This window comes from Corapipo altera, unplaced genomic scaffold (genome assembly GCF_003945725.1).
Source record: "Corapipo altera isolate COAL_440 unplaced genomic scaffold, ASM394572v1 295, whole genome shotgun sequence".
NCBI classification, from domain to species: domain Eukaryota; kingdom Metazoa; phylum Chordata; class Aves; order Passeriformes; family Pipridae; genus Corapipo; species Corapipo altera.
Window position 1 is genome coordinate 1,156,872 of NW_020884936.1, and position 27,231 is coordinate 1,184,102.

The 27,231-nt window shown below is 38.6% G+C and overlaps 1 protein-coding gene across 6 annotated transcripts in view; it reads right to left on the reverse strand.

Moving 5' to 3' along the window:
- The window catches only part of CTNNA2 (catenin alpha 2), a 505,236-nt gene that overhangs the window by 384,424 nt on the left and 93,581 nt on the right, over window positions 1-27,231 (reverse strand). For all 6 annotated transcript variants that reach the window (XM_027660541.1, XM_027660548.1, XM_027660542.1 and 3 more), the window contains 2 exons: window positions 22,468-22,663; window positions 3,520-3,686 (listed from right to left, as the gene is read on the reverse strand). In XM_027660541.1, coding sequence (XP_027516342.1) covers window positions 3,520-3,686; window positions 22,468-22,663 — 363 coding nt within the window. The remainder of the gene's footprint in view (window positions 1-3,519; window positions 3,687-22,467; window positions 22,664-27,231) is intronic.

The window sequence follows — 27,231 nt, forward strand, 5'->3', positions numbered from 1 at the left end:
ATGTAAAAGGCATAACTGTATTCATTTCTCCACTCAGCACTTATCAGATGAAATATTTAATATCTGTGGGTTTTAAAACAAAATAGATGAATATGTTCTTAATGTGTGGTAGAGGCTTTATGGGAAAACAAAGGGAAATTATTAATTCTGGACAGCAAATAGAATTTAAAAAGGAAACTCAAACTTACCATTAAGATTTAAATTTGCCCTGATAAATCCAAACCGTTTTTGTGAAATAAATGATAGCTTCAACCCAGAACATATGTCTTATTTCTTTTTTCCCAGCTCTTGGTTTTCCTTTTTTAGTTATTTTACACTGAGAAAAGAATCTACCCAAGAAAACACACCTGCAGTTACTCAGTCATGCTGAGCAGGCAAAGGTATAAAATCCAGTTGTACCAACAAGTTAATCCACCAAATCTATTGTGAATCTTTACCTTATGCACAGCAAGAAAAAATATCTGAAGGCAATAAATGCTCTATTCATGCAATAAGTACGGGAAACTACTGTGACAAGATGGGTATTCAATGTTGTATTTCTCTCCCTCACAAGATAAAAGTGCAATTCCAAGTAAAAAGATCGATAACTGAAAAGATTCTACTGATCCTTCTTTCTAAAACCTGTTGCTGAAATTCATGAGAATGTGAATAACAAATCTTCCCCTCAGAGAGAAATTGGGATGGGGACACAGTCCTGGGCAAGAGCAGAGGTTTGCGGCTCTCCAAAATACTGGGAATCTCTAAATTCAGCAGTAGCTGGTGTCTGATATTTTAGAAAGGAAAAATTACGTACAGAACCTGCCTTTTTATTGGTTTAGTTGCTCCATGTTTTCCTACCGGTGAGAGAGAATATTTTACTTTGAGCTTTTACCTCCTTACTGCAGATTTACCAAATTACAGGGCAGAGGAGTAGCAAACTCATACATTTCTATTGGAAAATGCATAATTCAAGCACATAAATTCATAGCTATTATGTTGGAAATTATAAACCAAGTCTGAGACTTATAAGTTACAAGCTTATCCAGAATCCACATTACCTCTTCCTTTACTCTTACAAAGAACAGCAGTTTTTAAAAATTAACTGTCTGCCTTACCAATAACACAAATAACAAAAGCGTTACTCTATTAACTAATTTGTTCTTGTGGAATTTCTTGCAAAATATGAACATTTTCCTTTCATATGAAGAAGCATTTACAATAAACTGCCTGAGATTTTCACCTTTAGTGTGTTTGTTATGCTGAGCACAGCCATGACAAACTGACACACATTCTCCTAAGCCCTGCCAGCTCCATATTAAATCATATTGCTGAAGAATTTGTTATAGATTCCCCTCTGATAATCAGATTTCAAAAGATGCTGATCATACTCTGTCGTGTCAGTCAGGGCTCAAGCCCATAAAATCAGTTATGAGAAGTATTAGAAAGGACAGGAGCACAAGCCCACCTTTAATTGTATTTTCACTTGTATTGTTATTATAATTTCTTTTTTACAAATTCATATCAAAGCAAGTTCTCAATCCTCAAGAAAACACAACTTCACTCAAATGCATAGATGTGTTCTGATTAAATAGCAAGCAGGTAATTAAAATACTCATAGCTCTCTGCATGCATGATTACAGACTGTATTGGTACATGAGGGCTTTTTATGAGTGCCACAAAAGTTCCTGCAATAACCACTGTTCCTAATTTTAGCAATGCAAAAACTAACCTGAAAGCAATGACCAAGTGTCCTTCCAGAAAGCATCTGCATCTATTCCCTCTAAAACATTCATTAAAATGCCCTATTTCCTGGAAGTCTTTGACAAACTTTCAGAGAAAACTGATTACAGTACAATTCAGTATAAGGCAAGGTTCAGTACTCTGACATGCAGAATTATTTTAGCTCATTGATTTTATGGTTAACTTACACCAGTCTTTGAAAGTTACCTTTGAGTCAATATAAGATCTGTTCCTTCCCCAATTTTGTATACCATAACCACTTTTCCCCCCCGGTAATTTAATTTTTATTTGTTTAAAACTAGTTAGCACTAAAAAATGGTAAGATAAACATATTTACACGTTCAGTCCTCAGAAATAAATTATCCTTTTTAACCTGAAAATAAAAATGAAAGTCAACATTGAATTTTGCTGAAGAAACGCAGCGATTGCTGGCTTTTTTGAAAACAGAATTCACAATATTATTGGATAAATGCAAAGATTGCAAACCACACTGTCATGCACTGCCCCTGCAAATCTAGGGTGCAAACTGTGTAAGTAAATACACCCACTTACAAACCACTATTGGACATTTGTGTTTTCCGTAACACAGTACTCTGCTGTAAAACAAAAAAAAAAAAAACAAATCTCGGATGTGAGAACAACATTCCTCATCGCCTGCGAAAGAGCTGGAATACAACTTTTGAACATAATGTGCAGAAAAAATCCCTGTTGTTTACGATATTCAAGTGTTAGCCTTGCTAGGAAAAGACTGCTTGAATTACAGTTGCATGGAGCATTTTAGCAAGGGAAACTTAAAAAGGCATATTTGAGAGAAACACTGCTTACACTGCACAGAACCAGGGCCATGTGCTGACAACAACGAGAGCAGCACTTTGCTCATCAGAGCAGAGCTCACTAGAACCTGTGCCGAAAAATCGGCCTTTTTCCTTATGGAAACTGTTTTCCAACTGTTCAGGTTATCTGCACAGTTTGCAAGTTGAAGGGTTCTCGCTGTTTTTCCAGGACATCTATCGCTGTGCAGCTGAATCTGTTAAAAGAAGTAACTCCCCATCTCCTCTGCTGAACTCACACAGGCAACTCTGCAGGCTTTAAATATTCTGTATGTGATTTTCTACACCACCTCGTTTTGTTTCAGAGGGTTTTGTTGACTTGTTTATGCAATAAAAGTGTAATACTCCAATAGCTAGGGAAAAAAAAAAAAATTCCTGTTTCAACTAGATAGTCTTTTAATGTTCCTGAATAAAAACGTGAATGGTGGCAGCCAAAAGTGAATACAAACCCTTCACAAACTATCTAGCAATGTTTAATTCCCCTTTATTCTATTCTTCCTCTCTAATGACTGATTATAAGCTGTACTATTGTCTCACTTCAAATAAAACATTCAATCTTTTGACAAATCCAGAAGTCAAGCAGAGAAAAAAAGAAAAGTAGGAAACTATAGTACTTAAACTCTGCCACAAGATAGCAATGCTTGACAAGTACTGTGAGAGTAACAAAAGGGAAAAGATGTGAGGTGAGTACAAACCCCTGTTCAGTTCACATCTGTTTAAGAGCCAAATTAGTCCAGTCACTGAAGATATCTGACTAATTTTGTTTTAAGTCTACCAATATTGAGTCCTGAAAAATTAGAAAACGAATGTGACTAATACAGAAATGTGTTATGATCTGCCTCTTATCAGCACTTGAAGAAAAAACAGCGAAGAGTAAGGAATTTTGACAGTTATATTCATAACTAATTTATTCCCTGTTTTTCTACACACAAAGTATGCAAACCCAAGAGAGAAGGTGAATAATGCCTACAATTTTCAGGTGTGACAGAAGCCTCATGACATCAGCCATGTCAGCCAGGATGAGGAGGCGGGTGACAGCAGAGAGCAGGGCCCGGGCTGCCCTCACCATGGTGCCCCTCTTCACCGAGGAGCAGGGGTCGTCGGCGAACTCCGAGGAGGCAATTCGCATGGTTTCTCCTAGAAATGAAAACACACACGGGAAATAAATTAGGTTTTAGCCTTGTTTTGTTTGGGGTTTTTTTTCCAGAAAGTATAAACAGCTCACTAAATAAAGTAAGTGATGTTAAGAAAAAAATCATGGGTTGGAAGGGATCGTAAAGACCATCCAGTTCCAACCCCCTGCCATGGGCAGGGACATATTCCACTAGCCCAAGTTGCTCCAAGCTCCATCCAACCTGGCCTTGGACACTTCCAGGGATGGGGCAGTCACAGCTTCTCTGGGCAACCTGTGCCAGGACCTGACCACCTTCACAGCCAAGAATTCCTTCCCAGTATCCCATCTAACCCTGCCCTCTGGCAGTGGGAAGCCATTTCCCCTTGCCCTGTCTCTCCAGGCTCTTGTCCAAAGTCCCTCTCCAGCTCTCCTGGAGCTCTTTCAGGTACTGGAAGGCTGAAATTAGGTCTTCCCAAAGCCTTCTCTTCTCCAGGATGAACAACCCTAATTCTCCCAGGTTGTCATCATAGATTCTATCTCAACCCAATGAGATTTTACATTAACCCAAACTTTGCTATTATTGAAAATAAAACAAATCTTGTTTGTCTCCAGTGCAGAAATTCAGAAAGAAAGTACTGCTAATGCGAAATTAAAGCATATTTACATTGCTTTTAAGACCATTATAACAACATTCAAAAAAATCCCAGATGGCACAACTTCCCATAAGACAATGTGAATAGTGGGGGAGAGACTTAAGACAACCACAATGAATAATTCCCATCAGAACTCTTTTCCTTATTACATTTACCACTAGGACTGCATGTTCATATTATAATTTGTGTGCAATGTATCTTATATGATAAGCTGATAATATACAATTTCAGTAGAAAAATTCAAACAGCACATTTCTAAGGCTACATAGTCTTCTTAGCTTTCCAAAATGTTGGTAAAACTCTCAAAGGATTTCTTTGGAGACAACGAACAAAAAATCATTGTCAGACAAAGAAAACAAAACAAATTTCTAAACGTGGTTAAATGTTACACTGCTTAAGCATCACAGAGTCAAAGCTCTGGGTACCTGCTCTCTGAAGAGAAACAAGTTTCTGCAGAGGAGGAAGAACAGAGTTTGCTGTCCCTGCCTTCCCATGCATTTAACCTGTGTGCCAAAGATCACTGAAACTAAGAGCAAGGAACTCTGAGGCCAAAAAGATCCATATACAAAGATACACAAGCTTCAAATCAAACAGTTACTCAAAAAATTTGTCAACAAGTCTTGGTTGAGACTGTGTTAAAAATTTGGATTAATTTTTTAGTTATTATTATTACTATTACTATTATTTTTAAATCAGTGACTCACAATATTTCATGTAAAAGAAGAGACTGAGACCAACTACAGAATAGCTGAGTCCGACAGGTGAACAAGAGTTAGATGTGAGTTTCCCAACCTGGGAATTCGATCCCAGTGGATGACTGGATTCATCTAACCAGTTTAACAATTGGGAAGGTATTATCTTCCCTTTGGTTATTTACTGAAGGAAACCAACTATCACAGTTTTGTGCAGAAAGTTTGCTCCAATTTGCCCTCTCAGAGCACACTGAGCTGACTGACCCCAAGGGGATACACACAACTGCCTGAAATCCCAGCAAGGCTTTCCCTTATTTAAACTCTAAGTTGGATTCAGATGAGATGAAAGTGATTCTAAGCATCCAGAAACAAAACTTTTGTATGTGAAAGTAGTGAATTTTAGGTGTATCCAAGATTTGGATTTCAGAATCAGATGCCAGCAAAATAACTTCCATTGAAGAGATATTACCATTTTCTGCCAAATTACCAGTCTGTAACTTCAGGTAACTATTTATACTGAAATATGAAAGAAAGAAATAATGTTTGGTAATTGGTCAGTGCCACCAGGAAAGCAAGCAGAAAAATTATCTTCTTAGCCCGGACTATCCAAGGAAAAAATTTGAAAATCAACACTGGTGGACAGCAGGAAAATGTAAAGAGGGTAAAAAAAAAAAAACAAAAAAACCAGTTAAAAAAATCTGGATTACTTATTTAACCCCAGAAAGCTCAAGTTATGTGAAATAAATAAAAAAAAAAAAAAAAGAAAAAAAAAAAGAAAAGTAGAAAGTATTAAGTGGACATAATCAAATAAGTAAATCAAAAAAGTATTAATATAAAAGTTCAAAACTGTTTAAAACTTTTAAAGATCTAGTAGTTCATAATTTAAAATCTAATAGCCTAGAAAACTGGTATTTATAGAGAGGAAGCTCGTCTGTCTCAGTGCCAATTAACATATTTTAATCCTTGTACAGCAATGGTATCAAACCACTCTTAGGCTAAAGGTAATGCTGGAGCTTCAGCTAGTCCAATTATTTTTTCAGAGAAACCTTTTTATCTGGAAAAAGCCAACCCTCCACTGAGTCACCCATTTCTTTCCAAATTCATTTCAAGTTGTTCTGTAATCTATATTAAATTACATTCAGAGAAAATTAGGTCAATGCAAGAAACACAGACATCTGAAGTCATCAGGTCTGCTTCCCTGCCACTGCAGTCAATCATGTCATAATAGAATTAATAATAATCTTAATATGATGATAGTTACACTCAAAAACTTATCAGGCTTCCATCTTAGAAACAGCTCAGACATTTAACCCCAATTAATCCTATGTGAAGTAGGAAAGTGATTCTAAAATGAACTCTAGAACCTGACAGGTTCTTTCCATTACAGACACTTTAATACCACACTGCCTGTATTTATAGATAATTTATATCCATTTCTTCTCATGCCCTATCTGTCCTTCAAGCTCACTAAGTGTTCTTCTTCCACCCTTATTCCCATTGTCCCTTCTTTGCTTTGTGCATTTTTGTGACGAGCCCTGACAGATTAAAAGCAGTATTTCAGTCCCCTCTAATTGCACAGAATATCCATTCCAATAATCATTCCAGCAGCCCCACCAAACAATTCTGTTTCTGGAGTAGAAATGATAAGAACTGCAGTTTTCTGGGACATATCATTTGCAGCTACAAGAAATCCTTCGTAGAGTCCCAGAATATCCTGGGTTGGAAAGGACCTGTAGGGATCACTGAGTCCAACCCCTGGCTCTCCACAGGACCATCCCCAAGAGTCACACTGTGTTGCCCAAACACTTCCTGAGCTCTGTCAGGCTTGGTGCTGTGACCACTGCCCTGGGGAGCTTGTTCCAGTGCCCCACCACCCCCTGGGGGAAGGACATTTTCCTAATATTCAACCCAAACCTCCCCTGTTAGAAAGTGATTTAAAAGGGATTTTAGAAAACCTAGAACATTCAGTGGAGAAAGCCCCTATTAGCCACATAAGAAATACCAATCTTAAAAGAAGGGAACAAAACAAAACCAAAAAAACACCCAAGTTAAAACCAAACCCAATAAACAAATACCAATCACAAAAAAACTAACAGTGAAATTCAGCTTCATTCCCAAATTGAATGATTACCAGTAAATACCTGCAGGGAGGGTGCAGAGAGGATGGAGCCAGGCTCTTCCCAGTGGTGCCCACTGACAGGACAAGGGGCAACGGGCACACACTGAGACACAGGAGGGTCACTGAGCATCAGGGAACACTTCTGGTCTGTGAGGGTGATGGATGGAACAGGTTGTCCAGGGATGTTTTGGAGTTTCCATCCTCAGAGATATTCCAAACCTGTCTGGACACAGTCCTGGGCACTGGGCTCTGTGTGGCCCTGAAGGGGGTTGGATCAGAAGATTTCCAGAGGTCCCTTCCACCCTCAGCCATTCTTGATCCCATGAACCTGACAATAGCCACACCCCAAGCCACATTCCTGCACCTGAGCAATGGTTAAAACATATGTCCACTGCTATTATTTGGCTTCTGGGATCTCATCAGCTTGAGAAGGTTCAAACCTACAGCTCCTGTCTCCCAGCATGTGATCAAACTACTTCCCCTGTCCTGAGGGGATTTAACTGGGGGGCCTGCTCTGTCTCTCTCCTTCCTTGAGGAGGAATGCAAGAGGAGATTTCACAGTAGTCACTTTCTAATAATAAAGTTAAAGTACCTAGAAATGGAGTCTTTTAGACCTGATTCTCAAAAAAAAACCCTTTTCCCTCAGATTTTCAAAATACAATGTTGAGGTGGTGAATAAGGATTTTTCCTGCCACAAGATGTTGTTTTATTTTGGATATTAAATTTGGACACTCACAGAAAACAGCAATGAAAGATGTCTTTGCATGTATTTCACCAGAACCACATGCACATAAAAGTCAGCTGGTAACCTGGGTGAGGTAACTCGTGTGCTACGAGCTGAAAGACTGCTTTCAAAAAAATCAGCAGCTGATTGCAAAGGTCACCAAAAAAAGGCTACTGGAACTTTGGGACTCATAAGCAGACTTAAAGGTAAACATTTACCTATAAAGCAAACAATGAACTAAGGCTTTTTTAATGGTTCATACACAGAAGAAATGTCATTTTTCCAAAGCCTTGAAGTGTTTATTAAAATAGAGATAGAAGACAGGCACAAAGTAGCAATCCAGAGAACAGCTCTCATCAGCAGGGGATGCTGACAATACTCCAAACACCTGGAAATAATTAGTGGAACAATGACAAATTGATTGGCTGCACCACTCCTGAGCAGTTCTCAGATGGAAGAAATTAATAAAGCTGTGGTCTAATTAATCAATCTCTTTTAGATTTTGGGTTTTGTTCAACACACCCAAGATTAAAAAGATGCGACAACTAATCTGTGATCTAATTAAAGTATTTTAGAGGGCTCTCCTTGTAATTAGAGCAAAAGCATTGTTATGAAACCATTCTAGATTATAATAGTATATAGACACAAACTGAGTTGCACATTCCATATTGAACAGTGATGATGACACTAAACGATGATATGAAAGATCTGAATGACCCATAATTGCTAATAGGGCATATCAAAATATAAGCAGGTTTTTCGTCCTTCCTTCATGGATGCTGTCTCATTATTCAAGCAAACAAAAGCAAACCCTTCAAGATGTAAAGATCTCCAATTTTATCCCATTTGGACTTGTCTAGAAACTCACCAGAGCAGGTGAGTTCACATGTCAACACTCAAGTTTCTGGCTCAGGAATAATGAACTAAATCTGGTCTGGGGTGGTTGGTTTCTCACTGTCTATATTCCCCCTACCATAATAATCATATTGATTATTTACCCCATCTCTTAAAAACAACATTTTTTGTTTACAACACTTTAAAATCCATTCTCATAATTGAAAACAGTTAATTTCAATATTAACCCCTATTTGGCACTGTTAAAATGTGGGAAGTAATTTTTATTTCCATCCTATATACTTAATAGATATAAATATGTATTAAAAATTCTATTCAGAATTCCAAAAGCTTCACACCAATGGCTGTTAAATCTTCTCCTCCCTTTCCCTGAAACTTCTTTTTCTACATCTTTACTGCTATATCCCCTAAACCCACTTCCCCTTTCACTTGCAGCTGGGATTTGGTTCTCCATCTGTGGGAGAATGACCACTGTTCTCATCACATTAATGGATTTCAAGGCCAGAAAAGGCCATCTATGATGGAGTCTGATCTTTTCCCATCACATTCCAGCTCCTGGAGCTGTTTCTCTCTGGAACTGATTGTACAGATGATCTAGTTCACTTAAATTTGATGCACTTTACATTTGACATTTAGATGGAGCGATGGAAGATGAGTCACTCTGCATTTTAAAGTACAGTGGATATCCTTAAATCTAATACGTATTTTAGATTCAATGTCCTTTTTTAGATCCAACAGCACATCATATCATTCACTGCCTACATCACTAAAATAGGTCATTTTAATTAACCCAACTAATTCTGTCCTAAGGGAAGGTAAAATAGCAAGAATACAGAACTTTTAAGATACTTAATACAGAACTTTAAGATATTTAGCCACATATCTATGACAATTGAAGACAGTTATCCCACAAATGTTACATTTTAGAAAGAGCTTTTCTAATTAATAGCCAGATTAATGGTGCATTTGAAACATGAATGATGCACTTAAGTACAATGAAACAATTTAATTTCAATTCAAAAGTAAATTGTTTGGGATGTGAGTATACATTAACATTTTAATCCCACTTTGTCTGCAGCCCTCAACTACTCTATGATAGCTGCAGAACTGCAACAAGAACATTCAAAATTCTTAGAATAGTTCATCACCTAAACAAGACACTACAGTGAAAAAGTGGTAGGGAAAGTTGCCAATTGTTTTGTGAACTGTGCATGGTAAATTTATTTAAATCATTATTGTAAAACAGGACTGAAATGAATGTAACTGACAGAGAAAAATCTGTGAGCCCTAGTGATTAAAGTCTTGAATTAAGTAATTTAATCGGTTTCTGTACAACAATGCATTCATATAAAGAAAATTGTGATTAATAAATATGATTGAACTGTACCAGGTATGGAAAGGAAGAACATTTGAAAAGCACACACAACTTTCTTACAGAAGCACTCCAAGAAAACAAGTGTGGCATTCAGATTCCATCATTCTGGATCTCACTTCCATTCTGGGGCCCGAAGGGGTTGACAAATACTGTACAGCCAAGCAAATTCCAGGGTACATTCCATCTATGCCCAAGGCACCGTGAACTAAGCTCAAAATCATAATTAGAATCAGTTCCATCACTCTCTATTATCACACTAATAAAAAATGCCCAATGAAGAGTTCAGTTGAAATTGATATTTTTTGAGATAAACTTCAGTTCAAAGGGTTGATATTTTCCAGCAAGATGCATTTTCATAATAAATTTTTTTAAAAAAATCCCAGTGATCTCTGTAAACAGAGGAAGCAGCAAACTGCTAACAGGAATAATAAGCTCATGGGAAGGATTGATAATAAGATTGATCAACTTAGTGGATTATCAGCTCTCTAGTTGTTTTAAGGGTCAGTTTTGTATCCCTGTTAATTTATGCTTTTCCTTACACTTAGATCCTCTCTCTGAATGCCCTGACAGAAGCAGTAAGAGCAGCAGGGACCTGGCTCTGAAGAGAGCACATTTTCAAGCCCCACTACAACATGGATTAACATGTCAATGGGTATTCCTGACTATTGATCACCCTGTTCTGAACAGCCCAAGGTAAAGGAAATGGGCAGATCCTGAAAATTATACAGGCATATGGCATATCCTTAACATCACTGTTAAAAACATGGGGAACAAACATGGCTAAAAGTAAATAAAGAGCTCTTCCGTGTGGGATTAAGAGAACAGGCACATTGATGTTGAAAAATTTAGGGGTTTGTGGCCAAGGTAGAAAAATAACAGCAGGAAAAATTTAAATACAAACATGGGAAAAGATACCCCACTATGGGAGAGAATGAGAAAGGATAAAAGCAGACCAAGGAGAGTATTCAGCACAGGAAATGTCTGTGGCACAGGCTTATGTTAAGAAAAAGATAAGAGAAAGACAACCAGGAATACAAGAGGAGCATTTGCAGGTTTACATGGAGCAAGAGATAGAAGGTACAATAACACTTTTAAAAAATTAAGTTATTTCATTTCTACTATTTGCTCACATAATCTGCACACACAATCTGCACATACCTATATTTGAGACCCAATGTAGTTATTTTTACACCACAAAAGAACATGTCAAGGGTTTCTGAAATCATGCTCGCACCATCGGTCTACATGACAATGAAGTTAATCCTTCCAAAATTGGGAATTACATTTAAAAATTAACTTTTGAAGATTATAGCAATTTTTCACCAAATCTTGACTTGATAAGATTTTAATAACCTAACATTTTATTCCCAGTTTCACTGGGAGTTCACATACATGTATTGACATCCATGTGTTAATATAAGAGCCCCTCATTAATTAATACCTTATTAATTACAGGCATGGTTTGAATGTTTAAAAACAGCAAGAGCTACTGTGCAGAGAGATAATGAGATATCTGAGCTTCATACTGTGCATTTACATTCCAGTGCAGGGGCCAAAACACAAAGCTGATCTATGGCCCACCACCAACACACAGGAATATGATCAATATGTTATGTACAATAAAAGGGTCATAAATCAGACATGATTATCATCAGATTTTTAATGAGAACAGAAAGAAATTATCATTAGGGAAAGTCTTTATAGATAATAGAGAAAATTCTGGTTGATCATTCAGTCTGTCCTTTCCAGATACCTGGGCATGAAGGAAGGCTGAGGAGAATCAGAGCTGGATGTGGCTCTGGGAAACCTGGTCTAGTGGAAGGTGTTGGAACCAGGTGACCTTTAAGGTCCCTTCCAACTCAAACCCTTCTGTGATTCCATGATCTTCATCCTTTACTGGAGCAGGGGGAAACAGAGTCACAAGGGATGAGGGAAAGGTTGAGGCACTTAATGCCTTCTTTGCCCCAGTGAAGTGAGACCAGCTGTCCTCCAGGTACCCTAATTTTTCCCCTGCATGACCTCAAAACATCCCTGCAGCCCTCCAGAGCTGCCTGCCCCTTCTCACAAAGATCATAAACTCTCTTTTTTTCCCTGAGTTCCTGCCAAAATCTCTGTTCATGCTGATAAGTCTTAAATAAATAAAATAAAGAGCAATTTAGAACTACAAGGTCCAGAAAAAGCAGGTGAAACAGAGTAGGGGTTATATATTCTGGGAAGAAAAAGCATATGTATTTCCTAACATATTGTAGAAATCACATAGTAGGAACAGAGGTTAAAAACTGACTTATCTATAACCAAAAAACATAAAAAAAAAAAAAAAAGGCCAAGCACAGCTCTGAAAGTCAATTAGAACAATTATGGACAAATGAGATTTGCAAACATCCAAAATCCAAATCAGTGGAGAGTCTAGATTTTCATTTTTAGTAGATATAAAAATAATTCTACATTCCATGGGTACTTCAGAACAGGCTCCTCTTCCCATTTTCATATATAAACAGCAGCCAGAATATCTGAAGTTTAAAAATAATTTTTCTTTGATAAAGGGATGAAAAAAACAGAGAGAACAAGATAGCTGGAGATCAGAATACTCTAATTTGACACTTCTCAGAGGAAAGCAGTGACTGCTATTTGATTATAACATTCTATATTCCCTCACTCTGCAAAGTATTACTGGCCTTTGTAGTATGTGAAAAATGTACTTCAGACACAGACGTGTTCCAAATGGTAAATGGAAAGGCAATAAATTAAAGCCTTTTATATATTGACTAAGCATGTTTTAGGATTCAGATATTAGGAGGCGTATTTCAAATTTTCATGCTGTCACTTTCAATACTTCTCTCATCAACTACCACTTTCTGAAACCATATCCAAAATTAAAGCCTAATCTGTATGGGAGAATGAAGCTCTTGTACAGTTTTTGAAGTTGGATGAGTGCCATGGAAAATGCAGCCCAAAATAAAGAACACAGAACAAAACATACTGTAGGTAAAGAGGAGAGCAGAGGAGGGGGCAAGGAAGAGCCCTAGATAAAGCTTAGTGCTCCAAGGACTGCTTATATCTATCCCATTAAATGTCACTGGGTATCCACAGAATCATGGAATGGTTTGAGTGGGAAGGGACCTTAAAGCCCATCCAGATTCAACCCCTGCCATGGGCAGGGACACCTTCCACTAGCCCAGGTTGCTCCAAGCCCTGTCCCTGGCCTTGGACATTTCCAGGGATGGGGCAGCCACAGTTTCTCTGGGCAACCTGTGCCAGGGCCTCACCACCCTCATAGGGAAGAATTTCTTCCAAATGTTTAAATCTAACCAGTCCTCATTCACCTTAAGGCCATTCCCTCTTGTAAGTAAGCAGAGATAATCTTGGTACCACGGATCAGAACCCAAGGTCCCCCTGTCTGAGATGAATCACAGCAGTACTTCCTATTCCATTCTGATCACAGAAAACCTCACTTTGTTAAACTGAAAAGATATTTTACCACTTTCTTTACAAAACTGACTCAGAATTTTTTTTACTAAGTTTGTTACTAACTGGTTTGGGGTTTTTTTGTGTGTGTAATCATCACAATATCACTTGAAATTCCCTAGTAAGTTTTTGAAAGACTAAAAACCCATCATTCAGCCCAGCAAGGGGGGAAGGATTGGAGAGGTGGAGACAACAGAACAAGACACAGCAGTACTGGTGCAGAAAGAAACCTGTCTTTCCCTTTTGGCTTTGTAACATATCCCATATTGTCCACCAGCTCTGGACAACACTCTCAGGTACATGGTGGGATTCTGTGGGGTGTCCTGTGCAGGGCCAGGAGCTGCACTCCATGATCCTTGTTGGTCCCTTCCAACTCAGGATATTCTGATTTTAATCTGACTAAAACATGAAGGAATGATCAAATCTCAAGCCCACCTCCTCGACTTTCTCCCTTCAAAAAACTACTTCCCAGTTTAAATATCCAAGACAAAGCCCCTGCACTGCCCCAGATCTCCCACCAGTTTCTCTATCCATCACTGCATTAGACAGCAGGTGACACTCTCAGCACCTTTGCTCTGTTAAAAATTGCCCTCAGTGGTGATGGAAGTTTTAGGGGACACCCACACAGGGTCATCTGAGGTCACTTCACTGCCAAGCAAAAAGGAATCTCCTTCCAAATCCTTTTGATCCGGTGGACTAAAATAACTGATTTTCCACTTCAAAGGATGAATCAAACTTTTCCTTTTCTTTCCTTTTTTTTTTTTAATGTTGCATTGAAGAAAAATAATTTCAGTTCAGAATTTCTGCCCAACGAATGGGCAGTGATTTCATTTCCAGCTCTCAGGTGGAATCCAGGTGATGTTTCACCAGCACAGAAATCAGAACACCTTCAAAAGGAGAGGTTGAGATGCTCTATAGTTTCACAGTGACTGTTCTTCTGAGGGGTCAGAGCCTTCAATTCAAATCTCTACATCGAATTACGCAGAGAGGCCACTTAAATACATATTCCATGAATGCCAGAAAATCCTCCTGCAGAACACTGCTCATGGTTATCTCAAAACTTAATTGAAAAGGATGCACATTAAATGCTGTTGGGGATTACTCACTGTGAATCAAGCCTACCCGGTTTTGGAATTCCTGCTGGAAGACAGAACAGGGGAAGACAACTGCCTGTGGTGCCTCTTCCAATTCGTAAGACCCTGGTTTATTTTATTTTTTATTTAAATCCTAGTGAGACTGTTTTCCAAATTTGACCTGAATTCAGAAATTTCATGCATACTAATACTGCACTGGGATGGGTGGTGGAGTTAAATATTTACTGCAAAATATGGCCTAGTTACAATCCCTTGAGAGGGATTTTTTTTTTTTTTAAACCATGCTGCATTTCTGCAATCCTTTCTTAAATAAAATCTTTCTTAACAGTAATATTGCTTCTAAAAAAAAAAAAAAATAGTAATTTGAGAATCTGAGTTTAGAACTCAAGTCAAACACTTCTGGAAGACATACTATTTCTATAACTTGCAATTTAAAGTATAATTTAATTTTTGACAACTGTCAGAAGTTGACATTTTAAAGCAAATTTATTATTCCCTAATCTAAAGCTATGATAGTGACAAAATCTTGAAGAAAGACAATATAAATAAATATAGTAAAAAAAAAAGAAAAATCACCAAATATATTAATTTATAGTATTTTTTCAAACATACTATAAACTGCTTTTGTAAAATCTGCCTCAAACTGTCATGTTTAGGCAACATATCAAACAACAACTACCCTTTATAACAAACATACGTCGGAGACATAAGTCACTTTCATAAATTTAAACTCACATGAGCTTAAACAAAACTTTAAAAAGTGAAATGAATATTAGAAAAGCTCCAGACGAGGCTGGAACAGAAGTAAATCTTCTGGAAATGGTGCAGAGAATAAGCACAGTTGGCTTTAGCAAGAATCAGTATCATCATCAGTTCAAGACCTCCCCAACAGCCTAAACCACATGTACAGAAAATCATAAAATCATGGGATGGTTTGGATTGGAAGGGACCTTAAGGACCATCCAGTTCCAACCCCTGCCATGGGCAGGGACACCTGTGTGCATTTCATTTTTCTCTATTTTCAGCTTCTTCCTTAAGGATAGGGGTGATGGGATGTATCTCATTATGGGATGATGCAAGGGAAGACTTGTAATGGGATGTTTAGAGGAGAAACCAAAAGTGGGTAAAAGGAAGGACCGAGATGATTTGGGGAGGAACAAACACGGAAAAGTGAAGGGATAAGAGGATAAAAGGGGCCAGCTGTGTGTGAACAGACTGCTGGTCAGTGCACTTGTCTGGCCAGATTCCTGATCCCCAGCTGCTGGACAGACCATGGCATGTGGAGGTCAACTCAAACATCTGCTTCCATGTGCTTGTGGGTGTGAGTGTGTTTTGGGGAGTGGGGCAACTGGGGAGACCAGGATCCAGCTCCGGGATAGAGTGAGAAGCTAAACCCAGCTACTGAAAGGATCTGCATTATACAAACAAATATAGGCATTTTACACTTACAGATGTTCAGCTGTTTCACAGAAAGATGGAGAGGTTTGTGTTAGAAGGGACCTGCAATGAGCAAGGACATCTTCAACTAGACCAGGTTGTTCAGACCCTGACAGAGCATCCACCACCTCTTTGGGCAAACAGTCCCTGTGTCTCACAGAATCATGGAAAAGTGAGTTCTCAGTGCCTGATATCTGTGGTCAGTCATGTACATACACATACATATATATGTAAAAATGTAAATATATGAGCCATGTATGTGTGTGTGTGTGCATGTGCATACTGGGAATACATGATCAGTCTCTTTACTGCTTGGAACTGGGGCCATGGAGCTGCAGCAGCCTCACTGCTGGATTTGGGAACCCCTGGCACTACTTATCTGTGCAACAGCTCTTTGAGATGCTCTACACCATCTGCTTTTTCATCACGAGTGTTTTAAATCATTTCAGAAAAGGCATTTTAATGTCTTTCTGCAGCTAAATTCTCTGAGAGCTGAAAGATAATTAATGGATCGAAAAGGGTCTGGAGGAGCCAGTGTTGGAGTATTTGCATGGAATGACATTTAGCGTGCCAGATTTCCAAGGAGGAGCACTGCAAAGGTGAATAACAACTGAAGTCACTTCCACACGTAATAAGCAATTCAAAATAGATGATGAGTGTTTTTTAATAACAAGACAGAGTTTTATTATGGTCAAAAAAAGAGAATATCTTATTGCACACACAGGTTCTTTTACAGTGCAGACCAAGAGTCACTCCCCCATTAGGTAGATCGACCACAAGCCTCACTTCATCTTTCAAAATGGAGAGAAGTTCTAGTTTGTCTCAAATAACTGCTCCCCAGTAATTTCTTTCCACACAGACACACTTTCTCCTTTACCAAGAACTAGTAGACATTAACTTCTATTAGCAAAAAAAATGTGAAGTTCTCATAGAGTTCAGTGAAAAGTTTTACAAATAAACATAGGGAAAACATACATTTAAGTGAAAAGATATGTTTCTTTTTCCCTAAAAATTATTTTCTAGATTCTAGAGGGAAAATTCTAGATTCTCTAGATTTCTCTAGCACCCAACCCAGGTAAGAAACAATAGTTTAGGTTATGCAGACAAAATCTAAGTGATAAAATATTAATATCAGATTCTTTTGAATTATTTTTAGGGGATCCATTGTTGCTCCTTCATACTTGCTAGATTCAACCCCGGTATCTTACAGTTCTTTCATTCAACTCAGACTGTGGGAATAACAATCAGCCAGAAAGAGTCAGAAAAAAATATCAAAAAATCCCTGAAAGAATCAGTGCTCAGTTATTACAGTAAGAGATACCTTCACAAATCTTCAGTTGCAGACCAGCCCTTCAGTTTGAGTCCAGTCACAGGGACTCAGAGTTGAAAATACGGAGAAATCAGACAATACTTCATCGTTTGCTTTCTCTGTAAAAAGAATTTCTTCCCTTCCCACCTCAAGTGAGAGTTGTATTTTTACAAGTCTTTTAATGGCTTCTACAGAAACACCCTCACAAAGTAATTTGACTTCTATATATTTTATAAACTAGGAAAAAATGCTGCAGGAGTAGCAGAGAGACAGAGAGGGCAAACCACAGCCATTAGCTGAATTCTTATTAACCAAGTGAACCACAGAGGAATGGATTATTTGTATTTTAAATGTTAAACCCAAACTATTCCAGGGAAGCTTTTAGATACTAATGGGTATAAACCCTTTTTTTTTTCCTTTTTTCTTTTTTTTTTTTTTTTACAAGTCAAAAGGACAGCAGAGAGAACAGATTGGGTAAATCCTGGAAAGTCTGTGGTAGATGACTCTCCCAAGAAAGTAGATCTGAAGGCATAACATGCTATGTAAGAAGATGTTCATACCCTGGACTTAAATGTATGTAAGATAAAGGAAGGAAATCCAGTGGGAAAAGGGACAGAATAGACAAAACTAAGTACAATCAGAAAGATGGGCTAACAGAAATGTGAAGGAGGTTCCCAGGGCCAGGGAGGGATTCAGAGAGCAGTGTGATCTGCTGGTACAGAAAACAAAGACAAAAAAATAAGTTGCATTAAGTTCGTAAGGTAAAGAGTAAAAAAAAAACAAGAGAAAGACATTTTATTTCTATTTTTATTTTCTACTTTGCATTTCAAAACCATGACTGAACACCAGAGACAAGAAGGACCTCAGGTGAAGACAGGAGGAGAGTATGAGGAGACAGAAGTGAGAAGGGTTAACAGGGAATGTGAGACAGAGAGACAACATGAGACAGGGGAAATTCCAGAATTTCAAGGAAATTCCAAGTTGCAAGGAAGACAAAGTAAGTGTCTAATGACACAAAGATAGCAAAGAAAAGGAGAGGGAAAGGAGTAGAGGAAAGCAGCAGGGACTCCCTGGGAAACAGAGCTGGCTGCAGTTTTTTAATGCAGTTAAGAAAGAAAACTGAATTAATTAGAGGGTAGAAACCAAAAGTCAAAAGAGATTCTAAAGAGAGTGGAAAAGTTTTAAGGAAGGTAAAATCCCAGCAGGGATTTTATTCTTCAGTTAGGAAAGTCAAGACCTCCAGGTAGCAAGTACTAAAGACTTGGGATAACGTGGAACTGCAAGGACAGGGGTTTGGGAAGGAACTGCTAGTCCAACAAGCTCTGACTGAAATAAAACGGTACAATCAGGAAAAGTCTCCTAAAATACAAACTGCCTGAACTGGGGTGATGTTTTCAGCCTCAAAAAAAATATTGTGTATCACAAAACTGAGACAGTTTTATGTGAACATACACGGCGTTACAAGTCTCAGTGCAGAATGTGCCTCTCTCCATGTCAAAGTGCTGTCATTGAAATCACAAGAGCTCAAGTGAACTTAAAATAGCAATAAAAATCATTCTAATAACAACTAACTTCTCTCATATGTGTATTTTGGAGTCTGCTCCCACCACCTGAGAGATGTAGATTCCCTGCTTTTCTCCCAAGGTCACTGAAGAAGACAGGAGGAAAGAAGTAAGGAATAAAACCTTTCACATGATTTATTTTAAAATCATCCTTTAAAAAGTTTTCAAAACTAGATAATTTAAAGCATCGAATCACTAAAAATATTATTTTTAGTGTGTTCCATTACAGAGAAAAAAATTGCCAAGAAAGTTTTGTGTCTCAGATGTTTTTCCACACTTCCAAGCTCACAGATAGTCACAGAGTACATGGATCATATTCTTTCTCTACAACGTGCATAAATCTGCATGAACAAAAAATTAAGCCTACCTCAACTCTACACTGCCTTCAAACACAAAAAACAGTCAGAGCTATTTTCTGTCCCTTGACTGAAGTACAAATTTCAAATCATGGTGTGAATTTGTATTGACTGTGCTTGAAAAGCAAAAAAAAAAATTAGAACACAACCACCAGCTGCTGGACTAAATCATGTTTTTAATGGATGTTTCAGCCATATGCCAGAAAACTTCCAGGAAAATTACATTAAAATCAGAGTCACTAGCACATACCTACAAATAGACACTGGCAAAGTCATTTAACTGATAGAATAAATTTACATGAATATAATGTATTTCCTTGTCTTGCCTTCTGCAGCATCCCAGACTGTCTCTTAATAAATTTAATCAGACCTGAGCCCGATGGATCTGCAGTTCTTGATAGATTTTTGTGTCAATCAGAACCTGAATTTCTCCTCCACAGGGAATTTTCTTCTTCTCTAACAATCAATAAAAGACCAGTTGCATTAAGATATCCACTGTAGCAAGTATTGTCCTTTTTATTCCTATGAGTTCTTCTTTACTTTCCTGCACTTCCCAGGCTTTGTAGTTTCAGGGTTCATGGTCATACAATCATGGAATGGGTTGGGTTGGAAGGGACCTTAAAGATCACCTAGTTCCAACCCCAGTGTAAGGAGACATGAACAACAAACACCCACATTTCCCAGGTCTCATTTGTCCCCCCCAGAAGAACTTTGGCACAACCCTGATAGTACCAGAAAAAACACCCACACAGCAAAGCATTCCATGGCACAGCAATTGGATTACTTCATTTAGACGGTTTTGAACTGTAAGGACAAAGTGTTCCTATTATGGAGTCATTATGGGATACATAAATACACATAATTACACAGGGATGAGCTTTAGGCACAAAATATTTTCACCCTGCTCTTTGTGTTTTTAGAACCCAACTCCGTAAATCAAAACTGTTGATCATCCTCCCACGTTATTAAAGCGACAAGATCCTCAACACTACATATACTTTGCATTCCCATTTATTCCAAAGTATTTTGCAAATGATACAGTGCATTTGTTTCACACCCATCAATGGAAAGCAAGTCTCCCTGGCAGGAATTGCTGTCTGCAGCAGAACAGCACACGGCAGCGCAGGGCAGGAAACGAGGAGCACCCCAGAGCCAGCTGTGACTGCTGGAGACATTTTTAAGTTGAGGATGTAATTATCCAAGCTGGAACCTCGCCAGGAAATCAGCCAGCTAAACACAGCCTTGGTTCATTAATCCAGCTCTTTATGTCACTGAGACAAACGTGTTGTCTCCCACCCCAGCGGGGCCAGTCCTGTTCACACGGCTCATGGTTGTTACTGACGGGGTTTGGTGCCTCCCGTTCTCCAAGCTACAGAATCGTGTTGAACACACCCAAAAAAAAAAGCTGCTCCACTTTTCTGACAGGCTTTTTCCCCACCCTGCAGCGTTGACAAAAGATGAACGTCTGTATTATTCTGTATAACACCGTTTGAGGTCTTTTTTTATCTCTCTGTCTCTCGCATTGTTGTTTGGGGTTATTTAAAGCATAGATTCGAAACTGAAGAGAATAAAAGTCTTGTTGTCAATTAAAAAGTCAGAAATTCAGTCAAGATAAGACACTGTGCAACAATTTAGGCTGATGACTCAGTAGGAGGCTCCTTGGGAGAAGCTGAGTCAGCACCACAGACCCAAAGGGAGTGTTATAAATTCAGAGGGAAGGTGGGCACTCGTGTCAGCACTGAAGATCCTGAACTAGAACTTGGTACAACACAAAACAAGTAATGCAAGCAACAGGAAACTGAAGTAGTTGGCAAGAGAAAATTAATGCCAGAACAGCCAGGCATCAGCATTGAAATTCTACATAAAAAAAACCCAAATGAAACCCCACCATCACAACAACAAAACCCACCCCAAAAAATAAATCAACAAAACCCCCCTAGAATATTGAAATATCACTGTACATAGAGTATACAACAAGTACTCAGCTTGTTCAGATGTACTGCCAACTGAATACTTAAAAAAACCCAAACCACAGAGGAACACGAAAACAGTAAAACCAAATATACATACAGCAGAGAGGAGGAAGAAACAGCTTCAGGACAGAACAGACTGGAATATTCACTAATCAGTGCTTATGTACACAAAACTTTAACCCTGCCTGCTCATATGATCACTTCAGTCCAATTTTCAAAAGCTTAAAAAAACATAAATATGAGTTTTGGGGGACTAACTCACTGAAAATCAGCATTTTATGCCCAAGTCTTTTAGACTCCTTTTGAAATCCCAGTTGGAGGTGCGTCAGTCTTGTTCTAAAACCCAGGGCTGATGATAGTGGCAGATGGTATCTTTATATTATAGGATTTACAATGGAATAAACCTGAAAGGTACTTAATTCTGCCGCAATAAAGATAATTAGAATCAAAGTCAGTAAAAAGGAAATGTTTTGTTACGAGTATATATTGAAAACACATTTTTCTCCTACCACACAGGTAAATTTGAAAGCATCTGATACACATTTTACCTTTTGAAGGAAAATTGTCAGAGGGTATCCATGACCTCAAGAACATTCATTTGTCTTTTCACCAACACCCAGATAATATTTTTTTTTTAATATTGCTATTAGCCTTCTATTTTCAGATTTGGATAATTTTTTATATATTTCAATATATGCTTGAAATCAAAAAGTACTTCTGTATGGCTGCACTATTTGGTTGATAATTGTTAGGATGCCAAAATCCTAATTCTACATTTGCACCCACAGGTTTTAAACCACTGCTCAGATTTAGCCAAGTAAAAAAACCAGGTCATTTTGTCACAGAGCAGACTAAAAACCAAGTTGAAAATGAAACAATAAGCTTTGGGACTGGGCAGCCTGGTTGCTAAGTTATATTTGAGGCCACTATGTGGTGACAGAACAGCTAAAAGAGAAAAAACCAAACCAAACACATTGTTTTAGCAAAGTCAGAACATTGTTTATACTTGTTCCTATTCATTAAGGTATAGGTATTTTAATACTTCCATACCATGAGGGTTTATATATATATTTATATGTGGGACATAATTTTAATTACACTATCAAAGCATCTGATGCATTTTTTTCAAAAGAAATCTTGGAAAGCACCAAACGAAGCTGTTGCCCCTTAAAGCCTTTTGTCCCACATACCTTGTTTTCGAACATCCTCCACAGCAGCAACCAGCTCCTCCTTGAGATCCTGGCTCTCCTTAGCAATCTGATCTCCTTTTTCCAAGAAGTTCTGAGTGGCCTGTTCCACTGAGGCAGCCAAAACATGAGCCTTCTTAGAGCGCCCTTTCTTCTTGCCAGATGGTCCCTTATTGCTCGTGTTCACGAGTGTTGTTACCTTTGGGCATGAAAAACAAGTTTTTGTCAGTTTGAGCGATTCTCCAACTGCTAATAGGATCACCTAATTCAATTAACACCACTACTGTCTCTTCCCTGGAAGGGATGTAGTGGTCACGTGTATTGAATAAATAAAATTTCAAAGTACGAGATCCAGCAGCACAACCCTCAAAAAAGGGTTTTCCCTTCAACCTTTCTTCAGTTTGGGCTGAGCAAATAACACCCAAGTAGAAAAAAGAAAAAGATAAGAACCAGGTATGGCAGGGTAGTGGTGCTAAAGCATCGTTTTTGTCACTGTTTTTCATTTTTTAGAAATGGATAAGCTGATAAAATGGACACTGAACACACAGGGGTCAGAAACCACTCAGAAATCAATTGTCCCTTGAGATAAGCACTGCCAGGGACATGGAAGCAGTGACAAAAACATTGTGGCTGTTTTCCAGGTATTGAGGTGTGAAGAGCTCCTTGGGTAAGTGCTGCTTTACTGTATTTCTAACATTTTGGGGTAAGACCACAGCAGACAGTGACATCCTGTCAGGATTTAAACAGAAGGAAAATCTGCTTCCTAAAGGAATTCCTTCCTGAGCTGTCAGTAAACTGATTAGAAACTTAAACCACAAAGCTTAACAACACAGCACGGGGGGGTACCACAGCTTTTGGTTGGACCAAGAAGGAATCTTGCAGGACTCCAGCAGTGAAAGGCTGCCCTTTGTAAAACAGGAACACTGAACTGGGTATCATTGGGTGTTAAATGCATGAAAAAATAGCAATAGATCCAAAATGCTCAGGGATCCAATTCTCCCTACCCAGGATACAAATCAGGGTAGCTGAAGTGAGGTACTGGTGTCCTAAGCCACACATTCACTGTAAGAATGAGGAAGAGGAAGTCTTTTGGTACCAATGAGAGAAAAACCCGTGGCATATTAGCTACTTCCCCATTTTTAAAAAGCCAATGACCTAGAGCTTCCTAAAAATTGCAGGAAAAAATGGGAAAAAAACCTGCAAATCTAATATCTTATTAGCATAACTCAATTTTCTGGCAAGGCTTTAAAGCCAACTGGTTTATTTTAAATATCTTACCCCACCTATACTGGTACAAAGGACAGAATGTCTCTGTCAGTTTCTGCAACTAATTGATGCAGACCTCACCCAAAATTCCATACAATTATCAAATATATCACTTGAAAATTACCATAAGCTCATTTGGCAACCCTGCAATGATCCAGGCTTTGTGATCACACTAGGGAACCTTGCTCTCTTATTTTATTAAAGAAGCTTCACACAGCCCTAGCACAGATCTCTGTTGGAAAAACAGAACTTCACTAATTAATAGTTCAGTCCCATCCTGAATTAAGGCTTCCTTACACAGCCCCAGCAGCACAAAAGGAAGGTGAGGATGCCTTTGCTGAAAGCAGAAAATTCTATTAAGCATGGATTTCCCTATGGCAGAGGTCATGTGTGGGAAGGGATGCCTGAAGTGAAAGGGGACAGAGCTGAATCACACACTCATCAAATTAATCCCCAGTCAGCAGCTCCAGCTCAGAGATGAACATTCCTGGCTCTGTGAATTAAACTGTCTTCCCTACAGATTTCTGAAATGGGTGGGCCAGAAGTTTAAGAGTTGTTATTCTCCCCCTGGCTTCTCCTTCCTAATTAGGTGCTCGAACAGCATTAGTTACTCAAGACTTTCCATAACCACATTAAAAAATATACATATGTTGACAATTTTTGAGGAAAGTATCAATATGCCTTTCTTTTTAATTATACTGCTGATCCTTGTGGTTTCTCACTGATCCCTCACAAAGGACAGATGCCTTGTTATCATCTTTTCAGTACAGACTGGGTGGTGAAAGCACTGAGAGCAGCCCTTTGAAGAAGGGCTTGGGGATACTGGTAGATGAAAAATTAGACATGTCCTGGCAATGTGAGTTTATAACCTAAAAAGCCAGCTGTGTCCTGGGTGGCAGCAAAAGCCCAGCCAGCAGGTCAAGGCAGGTGATTCTACTTCTCTCTTGTGAGACCTGGAGCCCTTAGTCCAGCTCTGAGGTGCCCAGCACAGGTAAGACATGGAGCTCCTGGAGTGAGTCCAGAGGAGGCCAAAGAAATGCTTTGAGGGTTGGAGCCCTTCTGCTCTGGAGCCAGACTGGGAGAGCTGGGAGTGTTCCCCTGGAGAAGAGAAGGCTCCAGGGAGACCTGAGAGCCCCTTGCAGGGCCTAAAGGGGCTTCAAGAGAGCTGCAGATGGACTGACTGGACAAGGGCCTGGAGTTATGGGACAAGGGGGAATGGCTTTAAACTAAAAGAGATTTATATTTATATTAGATATAAGGAAGTTGAGGGTTTTTTTGATTATGAGGGTGGTGAGACGCTGGAACAGGTTACCCAGAAAGTTGTGGATGCCCCATCACTGGATATATTCAACATGAAGTTGGATGGGGCTCTGAGTAACTTATCCAAGTGAAACATGTCCCTGCACATGGCAGGAGGACTGGGCCAGATGTTCTTGAAAGGTCTCTTCCAGCCCAAATCATTCTGTGATTCCACAATTTTTAAATATCAATGACACAGGCTGTTGGAGTTTCTCTGAGAGTGGGCAGCATTTATATGTTTCTTTGTTTTTAACAAATCAAAGCAGGCAAATCAAATAGAACTCTGCAAACACGTACACAATGAAAACCATCCACACAAATATTTTGGTTTGGTTGTGACAGGTGAAATCAATGTAAAAGGGTTTCTCTGAAATATCATTAACTATTTGCCAAAAAAAAAATAAAATAAATAAAAATTCACTCTTCTCCCATAAGCACGTTGTATTTTTAAGCAAATATTACTTGTTCTTCCCAGTGGCATTTCCTGAATGTGAAGAGCTACAAGTTATTCCTCTCATACACTCATACATCACCAGCTGCTGGAAACACTCAATGAGCTCAGAAAAGACAGCCCTGACATTTCAGTGTTTGGGCCCTTTCACTTTGAGATATAAGGTTGCCCTTCCACTCGAGTGCACTCCCTTATTGCCTCACTGCTCGTACTAATGGGATCCCCCTGAGCACTGTTTTTCAAAACCCTCCTGTCTCCAGAGGAAGTTTGTTACATCAAAAAAAAAAAAAAAAAATCACTACAACTGTTTGGAAAACAAGAACTTCATTTCTTCCTTTTTCTGAACTGTCTCATGGCTGGATTTGCCTTTTTTGTCTCCTCCGGCATCAGGATGAAGGAGAGACCTTTCAGAATACTTTGTGAGAGAAGCAGATTGTGTTGTGGGTTAAAGCACCAGAACCAGATTCAATTCCTTGCTCAAATAAGAGGTAGAGAACAGACTTGAGCACTGTTATGTTTGTGACCTTCTTTATTTTGACCATTCAGAAGCAGAGCAAAGACGTGTGGAACTTGAAATATTCCTGGCTCTGCACACCAGAGAGTGACTTTGTGATGTGGCTCTCAGTAGTGGTTCATTAGCTGATCCTCATCCAACTCCAAGGTATTATTGAGCAAAACACAGGAGAAAATGCTTTCAACAATTACTTCTTCATTCACATGCAAAATAGAAAAGCAGTTAACTTGGATTTTTTCCATATTTTTGCAGAGAAGCAGATAACTTGGGTTTTTTCCATATTTGTACTTATTCTCTAGTACCACGTAAAAAATGGATTTTTTTTTCCCTATTGCACCACTAAAAGTGTGAACACAGATGTTCTGCTGAGCATCGTTCAGTCCATAATATAACTCATTTTTTGATAATAACCATTCTTCATTTTTCTCTATCAACTTGACTAATCTGCCACTGTCCTTACCCAATAAATCATAACAGCTTACATAATTAACTCTTGTAATTATCTCCCCATGATTAGCACCAGCTGTCTACCTAATTCATAAAACTGAAATCCTCTTTCTCTTCTATACAGATATTTGAATTCCTAGTGGCAAATCTAACTTTCACCATCCACACCCAATTCCAGTGGTTTAACAGGGGTTTAACCCGGGTTTTTTGTACTCCACCCAGTTCCCTTCAGTGTTTGCAAACACCTGCTGCTTAGAAGAATCCATAAATAAGCAGACTGTTCTCTCTGATGTATAAATTTTTAGCTGGGATGTTAAAAAACCACCAGTTACACACCTTCCTTTTGGCTGCAAAGTACACAGATAACTCGGGCAACACTGATTAGAGCCAGGATATTTTAATCCAGTGTAGCTGGAGGACAGTGAGCTGCTCCAGTTCACATTTCTGCTGCCAAATACTAATTCCTGAACAGATTTGCATATATTTATTCTGTCACGGTGCACCTTTAGGATGCAATTTAGAGATAGCAACACTGTTACTGTTAATTTATATTTTCCTTATCAGTGCTCCCACTATGGGAAGAGGCCAACGTGAATGAATATTATATAAGGCACCTTTAAAGTTCTTCAGCAAGTATTCATTCTCTGTGGAATTTCTTACTACCTGTTATGCAATCAAAAAGAAGAAAAAAAAAATTAAAAAGCCTCCCCACACTTAATTTCCTCCTACAAATCTCCCTGAAAAATTATCAAAAGTTTCTACAACAGATACACAAACCTGAAATATGTTT